Source organism: Bubalus kerabau, chromosome 1 (assembly GCF_029407905.1).
Source record: "Bubalus kerabau isolate K-KA32 ecotype Philippines breed swamp buffalo chromosome 1, PCC_UOA_SB_1v2, whole genome shotgun sequence".
NCBI classification, from domain to species: Eukaryota; Metazoa; Chordata; class Mammalia; order Artiodactyla; family Bovidae; genus Bubalus; species Bubalus kerabau.
The window spans coordinates 33161041-33182513 of record NC_073624.1 but is presented as its reverse complement, the minus strand read 5'-3'; the positions used below and the strand labels follow the sequence as shown (position 1 = coordinate 33182513).

General features: G+C 37.4%; 1 protein-coding gene across 5 annotated transcripts in view; it reads left to right on the top strand.

Annotated features, from left to right (window-relative positions):
- The window catches only part of RECQL (RecQ like helicase), a 32557-nt gene that overhangs the window by 9675 nt on the left and 1409 nt on the right, over nucleotides 1-21473 (top strand). For 3 of the 5 annotated variants that reach the window (XM_055571594.1, XM_055571601.1, XM_055571614.1), the window contains 11 exons: nucleotides 2699-2896; nucleotides 3737-3916; nucleotides 6798-6904; nucleotides 10860-11058; nucleotides 12907-13073; nucleotides 14246-14327; nucleotides 15402-15550; nucleotides 15638-15755; nucleotides 16276-16414; nucleotides 20051-20142; nucleotides 21248-21467. In XM_055571594.1, coding sequence (XP_055427569.1) covers nucleotides 2699-2896; nucleotides 3737-3916; nucleotides 6798-6904; nucleotides 10860-11058; nucleotides 12907-13073; nucleotides 14246-14327; nucleotides 15402-15550; nucleotides 15638-15755; nucleotides 16276-16414; nucleotides 20051-20142; nucleotides 21248-21467 — 1651 coding nt within the window. Of the gene's footprint in view, nucleotides 1-2282; nucleotides 2324-2698; nucleotides 2897-3736; nucleotides 3917-6797; nucleotides 6905-10859; nucleotides 11059-12906; nucleotides 13074-14245; nucleotides 14328-15401; nucleotides 15551-15637; nucleotides 15756-16275; nucleotides 16415-20050; nucleotides 20143-21247; nucleotides 21468-21473 lie in introns of all 5 variants that reach the window. The other 2 variants (XM_055571609.1, XM_055571616.1) reach the window with 2 other exon arrangements.

Sequence of the window (21473 nt, the reverse complement as noted above, 5' to 3'; positions counted from 1 at the left end):
TACCTGCTGGAGCTGGGGAGGTAAGCACAGAGTAGACCTCCTAGCTCCTTGCGTGATGCGCCTGAGCAGAACGGCATTGATCATCTGTTTTGCCCAAGTTCAGTCCATACTCTAACTGGTGGGTCACCATGGCATTATAGTTCTCCAGGAATTGTCAGATTACAGTTGCTGTCCAGGAACTTCTGAGAAGTTATTTTCCTTTTCCAAGTACATAATTACCTGAAGTTTCTCTGGAGAAGGATAGTGGAAAGATTTATTGCATGAAGTTTTAGCTGTATATAAGGGTCCTTTTTCAAAGAGCCCCAACCTCTACTTTACATAAGGAGCTTTGGATCTATAAATTGGCTCATTTCTGGGCACTGGTTGAAGGACTATGATTCTTTTGTGGTAATTCAAATCAGACATGGGTTCACCAGATTCAGGCCTTTGTATAATGCCTGTACAGATCATGTAATCTATTTCTATTTCAGACTTCATGATCACCTAGCCAGTGCCAAAGATGTCTTTAAGTCAGACTGTTCTAATTGTTACTCTTCTGGTTATTGCCCTTTGGGTTTCTCTGGTGGCTCAGATGGTAATGAATCTGCCTGCAGTACAGGAGACCTGGATTCCATCTCCAGATTGGAAGGATTCTTTGGAGAAGTGAATGGCAACCCACTCCAATATTCTTGCCTGGGAAATCCCATGGACAGAGGAGCCTGGCAGGCTCCATCGGGTCACAAAGAATAGGAAATGACTGAGCGACTAACACTTTCACTTTCTGTTGCCCATTTTGGCAACCACATCTGCCTTTCCTTTGGTCATGAATTGAATTGCTGACAATTAGCCCCTGTGTCTTAGAAATCATCATTCTCAATGATTCAGGTTGTCTAGTTGAAAGGCAGTACTTCCCATGGTCATTCCTGGCTTACAGAGAACAGCCAACCCAGACCTCTTCAGGGATTCATTCCCCTCATGAATGCATTTCTTACAGGCTTGGGAAAAGGAGGGTCTCCTGGATCCTCCTGGGGGATCGCAGGAGAGTGGATGATCAACCACCCTAGCACTCCCATCTCCCTAAGCTCCGAGTTCCTCTCCTTTAGTGTATACCCAGAAAGTTCTAGCCTTTCCATTTCATTGGCACCTACCGCTGTGTCATTCCATCCCAACTTTCTGATACTCATCTTTGGGATCGGCTAAGTAAAGAATTAGAGCCACTCCTGGCCACTATATTTAGTGTACTAAATTCAGAATTTCTTATTGAATCCACACCAATAAATTTGGCTTCATTCACTATTGTGTATTGTTGGGCTTCCCTGGTGGCGCAGACTGTCAAGAGTCTGCCTGCAGTGCAAGTGACCCAGCTTCAGTTCCTGGGTTGGGGGAGATCCCCTGGAGAAGGGAATGACAGCCTACTCCAGGATTCTTGCCTGGAGAATGGAGAGGAGCCATGGGGTGACAGAGTCAGACATGACTGAGCACAAGAGGAACTGACTTTTGCCCCCTGTCGGCCAGGGTGAGCCAGCACATCGGCCACAAGGAGAGCTGCAGCAGCGCCCGACCTTATGTCGACTGTAAACCTGGCTGCTGTTTCATTTCCACCTTCCAAATCTCAGACAGACGTCACTGGTGGCCAGCCCTAAACCTGGATCACACAAGCAGTTGATACAATACAGAAACACTAGAGCATCCTATTTTAAATCATAACCATAAGATTTTATCTCATGGGAAGACATTAAAACTGGACTTTGATTAAAGCAGGCAGATGTTTTAGAAAGCAGCAAGGATGTCTGTAAAATTTTCTAGTTTCCACTGATGTAAAAGGAAATCTCATTTTGACTTTAATATTTGGATCGTCTAGTAACATATGTTAAGGCTTCTTTATAAATTATCATGCTGCCCTTGTAATGCCAATTTTAGTAGCACATTTGATTTCTCTTTTTACTGATATGTCATCTTGTTTATAATCACCAGCTCCTTACCACGTCACAGTATGAACCCAAATACAAATGTTTTTGTAAATGATAGCTAAGTAGTTAGGGGATTACTTTTAGATAACTTCCTCTTGCTTTAAAGTCTAGTCATTTTACTGAAGTGATTTAGAAGATTGTTGGACCACTTGCCTCCAACATGATTTTTGTTATTGTTTAGTCGCTCCGTTATGTCTGACTCTTCTGTGACCATATGGACTGTAGTCCACCAGGCTCCTCTATCCAGGCAAGAATACTAGAGTGGTTTGCTGTTTCCGTTTCTAGGGGATTTGCCCAACCCAGGGCTTGAACCCATGTCTCTTGCATTGGCAGGTGGATTCTTTACTCCTGAGCCACCAGGGAAGCACACCATGGTAAAATTAATACTTGTTTTTTATTAAATGCTTAATTGTGTACCAGGTACTGTGTTAAGAACTTTCAAAATTCTGTCTCATTTAATTTTTTATAGCAATACTGTGAAAGCTAGGTATTATCCCCACTTTACAGATAGGGATTTTGAGGCTCAGTTAAGTATAAGGTACTTAGCCTGAGGTCGCTCAGCCAGTGAGAGGAAGGCCTAAGATATACCTCCTGTCTGGGCGGCTCCAAAACATGCACTTAACCACTCTTCTAGACTACTCTAAGTTTATACAGTTGATAGTGAGGAATACCAAGAAAATCAATCATAAGGAAACCTGAAATTGTGATTAATTCTGTCTGGTCATCGTATCTTTTTTCTTCCCTTGTAGCTCTGAGTGAGGAACTGGATTCTATAACGAGTGAGCTACATGCAGTAGACATTCAAATCCAGGAACTCCTGGAAAGACAGCAGGAGCTCATTCAGAAAAAAAACGTACTAACTAAGAGAATAAAGCTGTGTTTAGAGGATTCCGATGCTGGGGAGAGCAGTGAATGTGATTCTTCACCTGCCTCTTGGAATAAAGAAGGTTTGCTCTCTTTTTTTTTTCTTTGCAAGTTTTGTTTCCTCTCGTTTCTTTGAACTGGAGTTGAATTGTTGTGTCTGGGTCAGTGCTTTTCAGTAGTTTAGAAGTGAAACTGGCCATCCTTAGGTGGCAAGGGAATTAGTAGGCAGACCAGCCTTTACCCACGTCCTTTTAAAATGAAAGCCTTTATTATTCAGACCAAATATGTTTCCGACATATTGGAAACATATTTGCTTGGAGAAAGATATTTATTTAACTCAATTTTCTTGGTTGTAATGAGAAATTAAACAAGAAAAAAATTCAAACTCCTCGTCAAAGTCTAGTTCATTCCCCTGCCCTAGTGAGTAAATCTTCCTTGATTGAGGATCTTGCCAAACATCTTGTTTATCATTAATTTAGAATACTGTAACTCTTGACAGAATTGCAGTGCTTTCTGGGCTTTGTTGTCCACTTTTTAAACAAGATATTGACACCAAAAGTCCATATAATTGTTAACTTTGGTTCATGGTATTTGAGGTTTCTGATACTGTGAATTCCCTGACCAACACTCAGACTATTTATCAAGTACCTGACCTTGCTCCTTTCTCCTCTGTAGTTTATTTCTCACTGGCAAATGTTGTCATTTTATTCTGATATACTTTTTCTTTTGATATATCATTAAATTTGGTTTGCTTAGCTTCGTGAGTTAAACGGATCTCAAAATTATTATTATAAACATTAAATTATCCCTAGTATTAAAAGTCTTATATATATAGATCTGATTCTTCTCTATTATAGAAGCAGCCATTCACATTTGTGTCTCATTATAATCTTAAATAGTTCTACTTGTTATTCTCTTTCTAGATTTTCCATGGTCTGGTAAAGTTAAAGATGTTCTACAAAATGTCTTTAAACTGCAGAAGTTCAGGCCACTTCAGCTAGAAACTATTAACGTCACAATGTCTGGAAAGGAGGTATTTCTCGTTATGCCTACAGGAGGGGGAAAGAGCTTATGTTACCAGTTACCGGCATTGTGTTCAGATGGTGGGTATTAATAAACATTAATTTTAAGGTGAAGAACATCATTTCTATGAATATATTTTTAAGTCTTAAAAAAATATCTCTATAGTGTATTTGCCAAAATCAAGTGCATTTTTTGTTTGTCTCTCCACTAACAGACATTTAATGGAGAAGGAACTGGCAACCCACTCCAGTATTCTTGCCTGGAAAATTCCACGGACAGAGGAGCCTGGAGGGCTATAGTCCATGGGGTTGTACAGAGTAGGACACAACTGAGTGCATGCACAAATAGATATTTAAGTGTTCACTTACAGAGGATATGTTAAAGACTGAAAGTAGTTCATTCTTTTATTTGATTCCTGAAACATCCTTGAAAAGCACGTTGTAGGAGAAAAAGCCCTAGAAAAGGAATCAGACCAGTCAATCCTGAAGGAAATCAGTCCTGAATATTCATTGGAAGGACTGATGCTAAAGCTGAAACTCCAACCTTTGGCCACCTGATGGGAAGAGCTGACTCATTTGAAAAGACCCTGATGCTGGGAAATATTGAAGGTGGGAGAAGAAGGGGATGACAGAAGATGAGATGGTTGGATGGCATCACTGACTCGATAGACATGAGTTTGAGCAAGCTCCAGAAGTTGGTGATGGACAAGGAAGCCTGGCATGCTGCAGTCCATGGGGTCGCAAAGAGTCTGACATGACTGAACTGAACTGACCATATTTAAATACAATGAGAAGGTGCCAGTAAAGAGGGAGAAAGTGAGAATACAGCAGAGAGGACTAGTTGAGAGGGTGAAATCCATGATAATGTCTTAATCTGAATATGTTTTTTAAACTGGTCTGCTCTCTGCCCCAAGTTGTTTTAAGGAACAAACTATGGAAACCTAAGACTGCAAGATTTTGGCAATCTAAATAGCTCTCTTAGCTGTGAACAATTTCAGTTCTCACAGAAAGGGGATTTATTACCAGAACTTGAGTCAGTCAAGAAACTGTTAACTGATTTCTGCTCAGACTGAATTAATCTTGTGCAGTAAGTGGACGGGTACTCATGTATCATTCTGGATGATACAAGGTGCTATGTTTGCTTTGGAAAGCTTTTTTTTTTTTAAAGAAAATTATTTATTTATTTGGCTGTGCTGGTCTTAGCTGCAGTATGTGGGGTTTTTTTTGTTTGTTTGTTTTTTAGTTGCAGCAGGCAGGATCATTAGTTGTGGCATATGGGTTCCATTGCCCTGACCAGGGGTTGGACCTGGGGCCCCTGCATTGGCAGCACAGTCTTAACCACTGGACCACCAGGGAAGTCCCTGGAAAGCTTTTTTTTTAGTGAAGTATAGTGATTTACAGTGTTGTTATTTTCCACTGTACAGCAAAGTGATTCACTTTTATATATATATATACACACACACACACACATCCTTTTTTAATATTCTTTTCTGTTGTAGTTTATCATAGAACTTTTTTCATTGTTTCTTTTTATTGGAGTATAATTGCTTTACATTGTTGTGTTAGTTTCTTCTGTACAACACATTTGGAAAGCTTCGGAATAACTTTTTCCTGATGTAACCTGATAGTATATGACTTGATTTATGTAATTTTACTGAGGTTACCAATACTGATTGTCAAGTATGATAGTAAGTTCAAAATGATATCTCTCCACGTTTTTATAGGACTAGATAAGGTGAGAGTTTTCTATATATAATCTTATCTATTTGTCTATTGTCAATAAATGATAAGTCTATTTGGCTTATCATTTATTCATATTTACTTTCTGTAATAATGAAGGTAAGAAATAGGTGGTATATTGCTAAAGCTGCTTTGAAAATCAGTCTGAATTGGCGGGCAGGGCCACAAGTTACAGTCAGTTCAATTCAGTCTCTCAGTCATGTCCAACTCTTTGCAACCCCATGGACTACAGCATGCCAGGCCTCCCTGTCCATCACCAACTCCCAGAGTTTACCCAAACTCATGTCCATTGAGTCAGCGATGCCCTCCAACCATCTCACCCTTTTCCTCCTGCCTTCAGTCTTTCCCAGCATCAGGATCTTTTCCAGTGAGTCAGTTCTTTGCATCAGGTGGCCAAAGTATTGGAATTTCAGCTTCAACATTAGTCCTTCCAATGAATATTCAGGACTGATTTCTTTCAAGATGGATTGGTTGGATTTCCTTGCAGTCAAAGAGACTCTCAAGAGTCTTCTCCAATCTCACAGTTCAAAAGCATCAGTTCTTCAGCTCTCAGCTTTCTTTATAGTCCCAACTCTCACATCCATACATGACTACTGGAAAAACCATAGCTTTGACTAGATGGACCTTTGTTGGCAAAGTAATGTCTCTGCTTTTTAATATGCTGTCTAGGTTGGTCACAACTTTTCTTCCAAGGGGCAAGCATCTTTTAATTTCATGGCGGCAATCACCATCTGCAGTGATTTTGGAGCCCCCCAAAATAAAGTCTGACACTGTTTCCTCATCTATTTGCCATGAAGCGATGGGACCAGATGCATGATCTTAGTTTTCTGGGTGTTGAGTTTTAAGCCATCTTTTTCACTCTCCTCTTTCACTTTCATCAAGAGGCTCTTTAGTTCTTTGCTTTCTGCCATAAGGGTGATGTCATCTGCATATCTGAGGTTATTGATATTTTCCCCTGCGATCTTGATTCCAGCTTGTGCTTCATCCAGCCCAGCGTTTCCCATGATGTACTCTGCATATAAGTTAAATAAGCAGGGTAACAATAAACAGCCTTGATGTACTCCTTTTCCTATTTTGAACAACTCCTGTTGTTCCATGTCTAGTTCTAACTGTTCCTTCCTGACCTGCATACAGATTTCTCAAGTTACAGTAAAGAAGGTAAATAATTGAAACTTACTCTGGTGGTGGTATGAAATTTAAGGTGGATTTCTTTCTTTTTTAGGTTTTACCCTTGTGATTTGCCCACTGATCTCCCTTATGGAAGACCAGTTAATGGTTTTGAAACAATTAGGAATTTCAGCTACCATGTTAAATGCTTCTAGTTCTAAGGTATGCTCCTGTGGCTTTTATTGTATTTTATTTTTAATTTATACTCTTCAGTGAAGTAGGAACCTTAGCTACAATTGAGTTGCTTATAAAAGAAAAAACTGGTAACTTTATGTTGGAATCTAAAATCACCACTCATAGATCAGGCTAGCCCACTGCTTATTTTGTATGGTGTGTGAGCTCAGATTAGTCTATAGTTTTAAATGGTTACAAAAAAATCAGCAGTGTAATTTTCTTGGCAGTCCCAGTGGTTAAGACTCTACACTTCCACTGCAGAAGGCACAGTTTTGATCCCTGGTTTGGGAAACGCTGGGCTGGATGAAGCACAAGCTGGAATCAAGATCGCAGGGGAAAATATCAATAACCTCAGATATGCAGATGACATCACCCTTATGGCAGAAAGCAAAGAACTAAAGAGCCTCTTGATGAAAGTGAAAGAGGAGAGTGAAAAAGATGGCTTAAAACTCAACACCCAGAAAACTAAGATCATGCATCTGGTCCCATCGCTTCATGGCAAATAGATGAGGAAACAGTGCCAAGACCCTGCATGCCGTATGGCATGGCAAAAAAATAAAATCAAAAGAATAGTGAAGTGTGAAAATTAAAAGTGTGAAATTTTGTTAAGTGTGAAAATTATATGAGATTCAGATTTCAGTGACCATAAATAAAGTTTTATTGGAACGGAACCATGCTGGTTCTTTTATGTGTAGCCTCTGATTGTTTTCACACATGAGGACAGAGTTGAGTAGTTGTGATATGGGCTGCAAAACCTAATGTTTTCTGTCTAGCACTTTACAGGAAGTTTGCTGACTTGTTTCATAGTATCCATTCTAAAACAGTGAGGAAGAATTTCTGATTATGGGATATAATTAAATACAAAAAATGAATTAGAAACAAGATACCCAACCTTGTGGAATTTCTTGTTTGGAAAAGGACTCTCTTACCTTTATCTGTACAATAAAGCATTTCCCAGGTGTTCTTTTTTAAAAAGCATATTATTAAAAATTTTTAAAATATACAAAAATAGAGCAGTATAAAAACTGTTAAGTAGCTTTAATGGTTATCAACATATGGCTAGTTTTTTTTCATCTGTATACTCCCAATTTCCCTCCCTGCCCACCCTTGGTTTATTTGGTTGAGACAAGTCCCAGACATCATACCATTTCAGTTGTAACTTCTTCAGTATATATCTCTAACATTAAAAAAAAAAATAACTAAAAAATATAACTAAATGCCATTATCACATCCAAAAATTTAGTATTAGTTCTTTAAAACCATTAAATAAAAATACTCAGATTTCTGTCTCATCAAATGTTATTATCTGTTTAAAATCATGGTCCAGATTCACGCATTATGCTGTATTGGTTGATATGTCCATAGGTTCCCTTTATTTCTTGTTTGTTTCCTGTGAAATTACCGTTTAGGTTTTTGTTTTTTGTTTTTTTTTTCTTGGTCCTTAAGTTTCCTATATTCCGTGTCTTCCTGATTGTATCCTTGTGATGTTGTTCCACTTGTTACTTTTAGTCTAAAAGTTGACTGAATTTGGGCTTTTTTTTTTTTTTTTTTTTTCTGTAAGAGTATACTTACTCCTGGTATCACTCAGGAGGTATTTAACACCTGGTTATTATTTTTTTGTGTGTGATGTTAGTTTGATCAGTGGGGTCACCTTATGTCTGCCTGCTCTATAATTATCAAGTTCTCGATCAGCTTTTCATTTAATGGCTTTTAGTAGCTACTGATAATAATTGCCTACCTTAGAGTGTTATTTAATTATGGGGTTATAAGATGGTGATTTCTAATTCTCACTTCTTAAATTAGCTAGATTTTTCCTGTAAAAAAGAACTTTTCCCCTAACTCTTTGCAGATTGAAAGTTCTTTCTCTTTTTTGGGGACTTCCCTGATGGCTCAGATGGTAAAGAATCTGCCTGCAGTGCAGCAGACCCCAGTTCAATCCCTGGCTTGGGAATATCCCCTGGAGAAGGGAATGGCTATCCACACCAGTATTCTTGCCGGGAGAATTCCATGGACAGAGGAGCCTGGCAGGCTACAACTGCTGATAATAATTGCCAACCTTAGACCATTATTTAATTAGGGGGTTATAAAATGATTTCTAACTCTCACTTCTTAAATTAGCTAGACTTTTTCTGTAGAAAAGGACCTTTCCTTATTTATTCTTTGACGATTGAAAGTTCTTTCCCTTTCTTTACCAGTTTTCATTATGGAAATGAAATGTCAAGTATTATGGAAAGAGTTGGTTTTCCAGCATCCTCCAAAGGTGGTCAATAAATTCATTTTTTTTTTTTTTTCAAGTATCATTTTAAACCTATGGTTGATGTCTTTCCATCCGTGGTTATTCTTCTTTTTTTTAATGTTGAAGTAGTCCCATGTTTGGGTAGTGAGAGTCTATTTAATTTGGCCCCTACGTCTAACCCCTAGCTTTTGAGTCTTTGGTTTCTTTTCTAAGATACGTCATGCTTATTTTGTGTATTTCTTCCCAAACCTGAAATCAGCCACGTCTTGAAGAAGTTCTGGTTCTTCTAGTCTTTCCCAAATAGTTTTAATTTATTTAAACTCTTGTGTCATTTTAAGTGCTTTCTAGCTCAACAAAATGAATCTATGGAGAACATTGTCTTCTCATACTGCACTTTTTTAAAATTGAAAAACAGAGTAATAATAATGGAAAGTACAGTTGACCCTTGAACAGTGTGAGGGTTAGGGGCCCTAACTGGCCACACAGTCAAAAGTCTGCGCTTAACTTACAGTCAGCCTTCCACATTCAGGGATTCAACTAGCTGTGGGTCATGTGGTACTGTAGTCTTTACTACTGAAAAAAATCTGCATGTAAGTGCACCCATGCAGTTCATATTGTAGGTGGCTCAGTGGTAAAGAATCTGTCTGCCAATGTAGGAGACATGGGGTTCCACCACTGGGTTTGGGAAGATCCGCCGGAGGAGGAAATGGCAACCCGCTCTAGTATTCTTGCCTGGGAAATCCCATGGACAGAGGATCCTGGCGGGCTAGAGTCCACAGGGATCGAAAAGAGTTGGACATGACTGAGTGACTAAGCATCCTTTTCTCAGGCAATAGCTCAGATGTTTGCTCCTCTAAAATTTCTGGGACATATAGACCAATTGAAATATTTAATACACTTCACCATTTCTTAACAAAACTAGGAATATCTCGAGGAGTTAACAAACTGCTTTCTTGGGATGACGAAGGCATTTTGAGTTTCTATTTCTATCACATTCACCACTTCTTTTGATCCTTAATTAGATTAGAAGGAAAAATACAACATCCAATGTACTAAATATTATGGAAAACAACAGGACTAAGAACCAAATAGCTGTTACCTCTTAAGATGTATTCTTATTATATATAATACATAATATGTAGAATCTCATTTTAATTATTCATAATTATAAAATCTTGATATAAGGAATCAGATACTTTGTAAAACCTAAATAGATTATGAATAGATTTGATAACATCATTAAAGTATCTAATCAAGAATAAATTTTGTTCTATGAAATCAGATCTATGAGATCTATGAAATGATTTCAAATATAACATTAAAATGAATAAAACCTGTCTTTATCACCATACTTACTGCATTTAGCTTACATTTTGGCATTTATTGTGAAAAATTTAGAATTATGCCTTCATGGAGTAAATGCTTTTTGGAGTGTCTTCATATTCGTTTTTGTGTTCTCTTTTTTGTCAAATGAGATTGATGATTCTTTTATCAACTGTCTGAATGTAAATAAATAACTAAAATGCTATTAGCACAGCTACCATGAAGCTCAGTACTGGGACATCATTTTAATTTTAATGAGGTAAGCATCTGCTGCTATAGTATCCCAAGGCTGTTGCTTCTGAGTAATGAGCATCTTCATTTACCACTGAGTATTGCATTCTGCTGGCTTAGTTCTATCATTGTGTCTATATTTCCTTTCAATAGGAGCATGTGAAATGGGTTCATGCTGAAATGGTAAATAAAAACTCCAAGCTAAAACTAATTTATGTGACTCCAGAGAAAATTGCAAAAAGCAAAATGTTTATGTCAAGACTAGAAAAAGCCTATGAAGCAAGGAGATTTACCCGAATTGCTGTAGATGAAGTTCATTGCTGTAGTCAGTGGGGGCACGATTTCAGACCTGGTATGTATGTTCTGGGCTTCTCAGGTGGTGCAGTGGTAAAGAACCCACCTGCCAATGCAGGAGACACGGGTTCGATCCCTGGGTTGGGAGGATCCCTGGAGGAGGGCATGGCAACCCACTTAGTATTCTTGCCTAGAGAATGCCGTGGACAGTGGAGCCTGGTGAGCTACAGTTTATGGAGTCACAAAGAGTCAGACATGACAGAGTGCACACACACATGTATATTCTACCTAGAAAACTCTGTGATGCTAGGGACTCTTTTCTTATTCAGCTTTACATGATGCAAATCCTTGCTTCCATTAAAATTATCCTCTTAGGTAGTCATTACTTATTTTTTTCTTGCCTTAATACAAGAGGAGCCGAGGCAGAATCTTTAATCTCTTTAATCCAAACCCACCACAGTAGTGCTTATTAGTCCAGTTGCCTTTATCTTTTGAAATGTGTATATATTGTACTTTGTCATCTTTAGCCATAAAGATTTACTGATTTCTGGATTCTCCTTCATATCTGTTGAGGAATTTGCTTCTGCTTCAAAGTTGTCTCTTTTAGTCGTCATTTTAGGTATCTTCAGCACTCACTTCAGGATCTACACCCAATGAACTCCTCAATGTTATAGTTCTGTGGTATACTTTAGTAACCTTATTCTTTGCTCCACCAGCATAATCCTACAGTCTTAGCCTAAAACAGATTGCTCAAACTTGTTCTATGGAAAGAAATCTGAAAATCAAATTTTTTTTTTTTGCTGTTGAGCTGTATGAGTTCTTTATCAATTTTGTGTATTAGCTAACCTCTTATCAGATACGTGATTTGCAGATGTTTTTCCCATTCCCTGGGTTGCCTTTCATTATGTTAATGGCTTCCTTTGCTGGACAGAAGCATTTTAGTTTGAAGCAACCCCACCTGTTTTTTTCATTTTGTTTTTGCTATTGGCCTCAGATTCAAGAAATCATTGCCAAGACTGATGTCAAGGAGCTTATCTCATTTGTTTTTGTCCAGGAGTTTTATGGTTCCAGATCTTACATTCGAGTCTGTAATTCATTGAGAGTTCACTTTCGTGTATGGTGTCATATGAGGGTCCAGTTTTATTCTTTATGCATGTATCTGTCCAGTGTTCCCAACACCATTTATTGAAGAAACTATTGTTTCCCCATTATATATTCTTGGCTCCTTTGTAGACGATTTATTGACTATATATATGTGGGCTTATTTCTGGACTCTGGGCTTTCATAACTTTCCAAACAGATAACTTCCTCCTCCCTGTTGTTATAGTAGCCTTTTTGACCTTGACATTGAGCCATTTCTTCAACGTTTGTTCTTCACTTTTCTTCAAATAGTTGAACTACTTGAGGGTGTACTCAAGGACAACATAGCTAGTGATTTCGATGCATAGGATAAATAGGAGCCCAGAGCAGTTTCCCTGAAGTGGGTTCTATAATAATCAAGCATTTTCTTGTCTGAGTTTAACACTCTTGGGTGGTGTCTGTGGTAGAAGGGTTTTGACAAATGGTCTTTTTATCTTTTATCCGTTGCCATAATTCAAACACCGTGGCTGCTTCCACTCCATCTCTTGAATCCACTGTCCAGCAGGTGTAGACCAGTGCTTAGCTTCCTGGAGACATTTTGCAGGGCATTCCACCTGTGGCCAAGAGTGCTTGTTTCTGAAGAACCAGTTATAAAAGCAGAGTAAAGCCCATCTGTCACAAAGGCTAGGCTGCAGTGGCAGATTAGATACAGGTGGCTGTGGAAATAAACTCACAGTGATCTTGATGATCTGCCTAAAAGATCGGTCTTTTTTTAATTCCTGAAAGAATAGGAAGAGGGCTACTCTGTATTTTTTTTTTTTTCCAGATTATAAGGCTCTTGGTATCTTGAAGCGGCAGTTCCCTAATGCGTCGCTAATTGGACTGACCGCAACAGCGACCAGTCACGTTTTGAAGGATGCTCAGAAAATATTGTGTGTTGAAAAATGTTTTACTTTCACGGCTTCTTTTAATCGACCAAATCTCTATTATGAGGTATGTAATTCTATGTCAGTTTATTTTGTGAAGGATTTCAGCAGAGAGTTTCAGTTCAGTTCAGTCGCTCAGTCGTGTCTGACTCTTTGCAACCCCATGCAGCATGCCAGGCCTCCCTGTCCATCACCAACTCCTGGAGCCTACACAAACTCATGTCCATTGAGTCTGTGATGCCATCCAACCATCTCATCCTCTGTCGTCCCCTTCTCCTCCTGCCCTCAATCTTTCCCAGCATCAGAGTCTTTTCAAAGTTTACTTTTTCATTATGTCTGTTTACATGAGTCATGCTGCTGCTGCTGCTAAGTCACTTCAGTTGTGTCCGACTCTGTGCGACCCCATGGACTGCAGCCCACCAGGCCCCTCCATCCATGGGATTTTCCAGGCAAGAGTACTGGAGTGGGTTGCCATTGCCTTCTCCCTACATGAGTCATAGTTATGTTCAAAAGTTTTTAAAAAATTGGATGAGTATAAACAGATTTATTCATGAATGCTTCATTCGTATATCTTATGCTGTTTAATCCTTTGCTTGGTTAAGTAGAAAAAACTCCCTTGTTAAATTTGCATACACACGTTTTGTGTAAGGATGGAGAGAAAGTATGCATCGATTGAGGGGCCTGGGACTTCCCTGATGGTCCCGTGGTTAAGACTCTGCTTCCAATTCAGGGGACATGGCATAGCCAAAAAAATGAAAAAGATAACCAAGGACCCTAATGACATCTCTATAAAATTAATTATGAAATAATGCAAAATTATTATACCTTTAAAGATTTGCTAATACTCCCTATTTAGATTTTATTTAGTATATAACCTGGAAAGTTAAATAACCTCACAGCTGTTTTTACTTTCCATTTCCAAGGATAGACTTAATATTTTTCTGAGTTCTTACTGAATAGTTATTTGTGCCATGGTTTATGTTTTTACAAAAGTAGGGTCAGAAAATAAAGTCTTCATCTTTACAAGTTATTCATTGCTGCTGTGCCTCCTCTTCTCTGGTGAATTAAAAATTAAGGATCAAGAAGAGTCTGGGTTGTGACAGGGTCAGATGAAATGAATGAAAGAATGATAGGAGAAAACACCATGTCCAAGAAAGAATGGCACCTTGAAAGTTGTAAGTAAATAACCACACGAATGGCACTTATTAATTTACTTTTTAATAAGTTAACTTTTTTTAGGTTCGGCAGAAGCCCTCAAACACTGAAGATTTTATTGAGGACATTGTAAAGCTCATTAATGGAAGGTACAAGGGGCAATCAGGTAATACAGAAACAAACCACCTATAAAGACTGAGCACTTTACAAAAGTAACAAATACTACAGCAGTTCACTGGAAAAAGATTAATGCATGGCAGAACATACTTAAAAATATCATGATAAAATTAATTTGCTTGGTGGTCTTAGAAATCGGGTTGGCATTTGCTAATGACACAGATTGTAAGAGTCATGAAACTGATTTGCTTATTTACACTTAATTGTATTAGAATAGGCCTAATGATAATGTTATCAATAGCACATATTTAGTTAAGTAGCTACTGTGTATAAGATTGAAGGCTAAGCAATGATGTTCTATAGGGATATAAAATATAGTTTTCTTATAATAAAGGACACATTAAAGAAATATAAAAAGTAAATGCTGAATGAGTTAAGTGTAGTGTAAAGTTGTGTAAAGAAATATAAAAAGTAAATGCTGAATGAGTGTAGATGGAGTTGAGATTGTGTATAACATGTTCCAGGATTAATGCATAGACAGGTGTTACTAAAGCAAAGAATTGATATAAAAGTTGTATTTCAAAACTATTCTGTAGATTGCCAGGAGATATTAGTGGGTGCCCTGGGTAAAAGGAGTTCCAGGGTCAAATAAGTTTGAGAAAATCTGCAGGTTATTTATTCTTCCCACAGAGTCACAGGGTATCTCAGTACCTTTGACTTTCTAACCAGCCTTGCAAATAGATACCCCTGTTTAATTTTGTTCAATGCAGTGCTTCCTAAACTCATTTGTGCATGGAACTCTTTTTTCACAGCACACTTGTTTACATCTTCTAGAGGATGAAGCACCAGTTTGAGAAATACTGTGTAGTGGAAGATAAAGTTGGAGAGAGAACTAAGATAATGGAAACCTAAATTGGTGGCTCCAGGCTCGTTACTGCTCTAGAGCAAGTTGCTGATCAAATCTTGAGTTATACTGAAAAGTCAGTATGTGTTCAGGGCCTTGGAATTTTTCATAATTCTTTTTTTCCCCATGCATTGTAATTACCAGTATCTTGAGTGTGTGAGTTAAAAATTTTCCAGGAGTGTGCTGTATATATCTAACCATTTGACATCTTTATTGCAGGAATCATATATTGCTTTTCTCAGAAAGACTCTGAGCAAGTTACAGTTAGTTTACAGAAATTGGGGATTCCTGCAGGTGCATACCATGCCAATATGGAGCCAGAAGATAAGACCAAGGTTCATAGAAGATGGTCAGCGAATGAAATTCAGGTTAACTAATAGCTCTTTAATCAAAACCTAATTCACCTTTAAATGTATTTTAGCTTAATTAATATATACAATGTTAATACATTTTAGGTAGTTGTGGCAACAGTTGCATTTGGTATGGGAATTGATAAGCCAGATGTGAGGTTTGTTATTCATCATTCAATGAGTAAATCTATGGAAAATTATTACCAAGAGAGTGGCCGAGCAGGTATGTATAACTCATACCCAGAAGTAAGTTTTTAAAAGAGCTTTAAAAACACTGTAAGTGATATTTATTACTACTCTATTTTTAACTCTTTATTGGCTAGTATTTTTATAACAAACAATAAAGTCCTTTGAAGTTTTATATTTATTTGCCTATGGAGAAATTTTCCTTATGTTCTATTGGAATGTAATGAATTATTTCTTCTTATATTTGCTAAGGTAATTTGATATCCATCTTTGTCTCCTGAGTTTTTTAATTAGTGGTTTCAAGTTTATAATTTGAACAACTGGATTATTTATGGACAGGTTTTTAAGCTAATAAAGCTGATTGTTGATAGTTCTCTTCAGTCGTATTTTAAAAAATCTGAGGACACCTGCTACAAATTAACTTTTACATCTCTATCTGAAATTTCTAGATATGATATATTTAGACTGAAATATCACCAGCAGATTTTATATTTATTATTTTTGCATGTTTGACTTTTTAAAGTAACTATGCAATCTGAAGATGCTTCCCACTGCAGGTCGAGATGACATGAAAGCAGACTGTATTTTGTATTATGGCTTTGGAGATATATTCAGGATAAGTTCAATGGTGGTGATGGAAAATGTGGGACAACAAAAGCTTTATGAGATGGTGTCCTACTGTCAAAACATAAACAAGTAAGCCACACACTTTTTTGTCACTTATGTCAATTAAAAACAACATGAAAGCATGTGACGTTTCTTGGGTCCTTACTTAAGTGAGTAAATACATTGGTGAAACATCAAGTGTAAATCAGTAAAAGCAGATGTCTGAAGGGGTAGAAACCAGTACATGAACCTGCAGAATGCCTGGATTTAAGAACATATATTCTAAGATACGGAGAAGGCAATGGCATCCCACTCCAGTACTCTTGCCTGGAAAATCCCATGGACAGAGGACCCTGGTAGGCTGCAGTCCATGGGGTTGCGAAGAGTTGGGCACGACTGAGCGACTTCACTTTCACTTTTCACTTTCATGCATTGGAGAAGGAAATGGCAACCCACTCCAGTGTTCTTGCCTGGAGAATCCCAGGGACGGGGGAGCCTGGGGGGCTGCTGTCTATGGGGTCGCACAGAGTCGGACACGACTGAAGTGACTTAGCAGCAGCAGCAGCAGCAGTAGCAGCATTCTAAGATACAGAGAACAAACTAGTGGTTACCAGTGATGAGAGCAGGGGGAGGAGGTAGGAGTGTGGGAGGTATAGACTTTTGGGTGTAAGATAGGCTCAAGGATGTATTGTACAACACAGGGAATATAGATAATATTTTGTAATACTTGTAAATGGAAAGTAACCTTTAAAATTGTACAACAATAAAAAATATAGTATCTTAAGTCTAAAAAGAGAAAAAGAAAAAAGTTATTCTGTCTTTCTTCAAGAAAGATAACTGTTAACTTTTTTCTGAATGTTTGGTAGCAGTCACCTGTGAAGCCATCTATTCTTGGAGTTTTGTTTCTTGGGAATTTTCAAATTACTGATTCAGTTTCATGACTGGTAATTGGTCTGTTCATATTTTTTATTTCTTCCTTGTTCAGTCTTGGAGATTGTACATTTCTAGGAATTCATCCTTTTCATCTAGGTCATCCATTTTATTGGCAAATATTTGTCCATAGTAGTCTCTTTGATCTTTCGTATTTCTCTGGTGTAGGTTGCAACTTTTTCATTTTTGATTTAACTGACTTGGGCTTTTTTCCTTGATGGGTCTGGATAAAGATTTATTAATTCTGTTTATCTTGAGACTTTCCTGGTGGGCCAGTGATTTAGACTCTGTGCCAAGAACCAGCTCTTAGTTTCATTGATCTTTACCATTATTTTTTTACTCTCGATTTATTCTGCTGTGATCTTTGTTTCTTTCCTTCCTTCTATTAACTCCTTCTTCTAACTTGTTTTTGTTTGTTCTTTTTGTAATTCCTTTAAGTGTAAGGTTAGCTTGTTTATTTGAGATTTTTCTTATTTCCTGAAGTAAGCTTGTGTTGGTATAAATTTCCCTCTTAGAACTCTATTTCTAAATTCCTAGATTTTGAATTGTTGTGTTTTTGTTTTGTCTCCAGGTATTTTTGCATTGTTCTTTGATTTCTTCAGTGATTCATTGGTGGTTAGTAGTTTATGGTTTCGCCTGTGCATGTTTTGAGTTTTTTGCAGTTTTTTCTTATAGTTGATTTCTAGTTTCATACTGTTGTGGTTGGAAAAGATGCTTGATATTATTTCCTTGTCTTAACTTTACCAAGGCTTGTTTTGTGGCATAGCATGTGATCTATCCTGGAGAATGTTAATGTTCCTTGTGCACTTGAAAAGAATATATTCTGCTATTTTTGAATAGAATGGTCTATATATGTCAAGTCTGGTCTAATGTGTCATTTAATGCCAGTGTTTCCTTATTGATTTTCTGTCTCGGTCATCTATTGATATAAATGGAATATTATAGACCCTTGCTGTTATTGTGTTAGTCAGTTTCTCCCTTTATGTCTGTTAATATTTGTTTTATGTATTTAGGTGGTTCTATGTTAGGTATATATATATCTATATATATCTATATATATAAAGTTATATGTTCTTGGATTGATCCCCTGATCATTATGTAATGTCCTTCTTGTGTCTTGAAACAGTCTTTGTTTCAAAGTTTATTTTGTCTGATATGGTGCTTCCCTTATAGCTCAGTTGGTAAAGAATCTGCCTGCAATGCTGGAGACCTGGGTTCGATCCCTGGGTTGGGAAGATCCCCTGGAGAAGGGAAAGGCTACCCACTCCAGTATTCTGGCCTGGAGAATTCCATGGACTGTATAGTCCATGGAGTTGCAGAGAGTCAGACATGATTGTGCAACTTTCACTTTCTTTGTCTGACATGAGTGTTACTACCTTGGCTTTCTTATGATTTCCATTTGCAAGGAATATGTTTCCCCAGCCACTCACTTTCAGTCTATGTGTGTCTTTAGAGCTGAGTCTCTTGTAGGCAGCATATATGCAGGTCTTGATTTTGTATCCATTCAGCCACTTTATGTCTTTTGGTTGGAGCATTTAGTCCATTTAAAGTTAATGGAATTGTTGATTAGGTATGTACTTATTGCCATTTCATTGTTTTGAGGTGGTTTTGTAGACCTTTTTTGTTCCTTCTTTTACTCTTGTGGTTTGATGAATTTAGTGTTTGAATTCCTTTTTCTTTATTGTGTGGGTTTCTATAATAGAATTCTGGTTTATGGTTACCATGAGGTTTATATATACCAATTTCTCTATATACATGATGATGTAACTTGGTATCTTAATTTCAAATGCATTTTAACAATCTTGCATTTGTATTCTTCCCTCACAATTACTATTTTTACTCTTAGTCATCTTTGTAGTCTTATTACCCATCATATTATAAGGACTCAAAATTTTTTAAGTGAGCAGTAATTAGTGATAGAAAATGGTATTTTTTTCCTATTAATGCTACAGTAAGTTTAAAAAATGAGAAAATGAAAATGTCCTTAGATATCCAATAGGCCCTCATGAAGCATATTTTGGGACTTAGACTCAAAATGATACTATAAAGTACAGGAAACTGCTTTGCTCTCAGGAGGATTCTCTAATACAGGTATACCTTGGAGATATTGCAGTTGCAGTTTGAGACCACTGCAGTAAAGTGAAAATTGTAATAAAGCTAGTGATGCGAATCTTTTGGTTTCCCAGTGCATAGAAGTTATTTTTACACTAACAACATACGGAAAAAACTATTACATATGGTGGGCATAGTGGTAGTCTTCCAAAGATGTCCACATCTTAATCTCTGGAACCTGTGAGTATGCTACTTTACATGGCAAAAGGGAGTTAAAGTTACAAATGGATTTAAAGTTGTAGTCAGCTGATCTTAAAATAGGGAGATAATCCTGAATTGTTTGGGTGGACTCACTATAATCACAAGGGTTCTTAAATGTGGAAGGAGGAATAAGATGTCAAAGTGATGTGAAAACTTAACCCATTGTTAGCTTTGAAGATAGATGAAGGGGGGCCATGAGCCAAAGAGTGCAGGCAGTCTTTAGAGTCTGGAAAGGGCAAGGAAACAGATTCTTCCCTAGAACCGCTCGGAGAAATCTAGCCCTGTCAACACCTTGCTTTTATTGATTTTAACCCAGTGAGACCCATGTCAGCCTTCTAACCTATAAAAATGTAAGATTATAAATATGCGTTGTTTTAAGCCACCAAGTTTGTGTTAATGTTATGGCAGCAACAGGAAACTAGTAACAGAATATAACCCTGTATTTTGAAACAGGGATAATTCATATCTCTAATGTGTTTGCAGATGTCGCCGTGTATTGATAGCTCAACATTTTGATGAAGTATGGAGTCCAGAAGCATGTAACAAAATGTGTGATAACTGCTGTAAAGAGATGTGTGAGTTGTCCTTTTTAGATTTCTATAAGCTAATGTTTATAACTAGGACTACATGAGGGCAGTATTAGACTCTCAAAATGGATTTAAAAGAATCAGCAAGGTGTGAATAGAATTTCTCAGATTCGAGAGTAGTAACACTTAAAAGCTATTATGTGTATGCATGTATTTTATATTGCTACACCGAGATGTTAAATTTTTAAGAAATGAAGGGAAACATTTAAAATCCCTCTGATTAGAAATACTATTTATGTATGAGAATGCTAACGTCTTATAATAATCTCTAACACTTTATAGTCACTGACTGAAGAGAGAAATTTAGTACAACATAGAGATTATAGTGTATCATTTTTGATCCAGATAATACTCAATCACTCGTAAGACACTAGTTTAGTAGTGTTGGTGCTGTATTTTCACTTTTAAAAATTATTTACGTATGCATAGTGTTTGATGAGCTAGTCTAACCCATTCCTTACTGAGTTCTGATGCCTTGGTGGGGGAAGGTCACGACAATTTTAACTTTGCAGGTAGAGAAAATTATTTGTGTTTACTAGACTGTTTTATACTGACCAAATTAATAAGAGTCTGAAAAATACATCTGAGTGCTCATGTCAATAGATGGGAATAACTGTCCAGGAGATTCTTGTTGTGAAATTAGAGTCCCTAGGAAGCCACACTGGTTGTCAGAATATTGCTTAATGAGCATGCTTCATTAAATATGAAGAAATGAAGAACAGACTGACTAAATATGGTAGTCTAAACCTGGTAAATATGTAGAAGAGACTTACCCTCCTGTAAACACCTCTAAGTCTTTGTCATAATCATGTCTGGCTGATACCTTTTGGTTCTGAGAGCATCTCCAAAGACCTTCCAATAAACAGATTATTTTTTGTATATCATTTAAATTCGTGTCTTAGAGAGACTATAGCTTAATCTAATGAAAAGAGACTTGAGCAAGTCTTAATTCAGAACATAGGAACAAACCAGTGTTTAGGATGGCTCACATTGGATGACTTATTTTTTAAACGAGTCTAACCACTTAGGACAGCCTATCTTTGCCCTAATTTCAAAATTTCATTCATCTTTAACCATGTCTCTTTCATTACAGCATTTGAAAGAAAGAATGTAACTGCATACTGCAGGGATCTTATTAAGATCCTGAAACAGGCCGAGGACCTGAATGAAAAGCTCACGCCACTAAAACTAATCGACTCCTGGATGGGAAAGGGTGCCTCGAAATTGAGAGTAGCAGGCCTTGCTCCTCCCACACTTCCTCGTGAAGACCTGGAGAAAATCATTGCACACTTTCTCATACAGCAGTATCTCAAGTATCT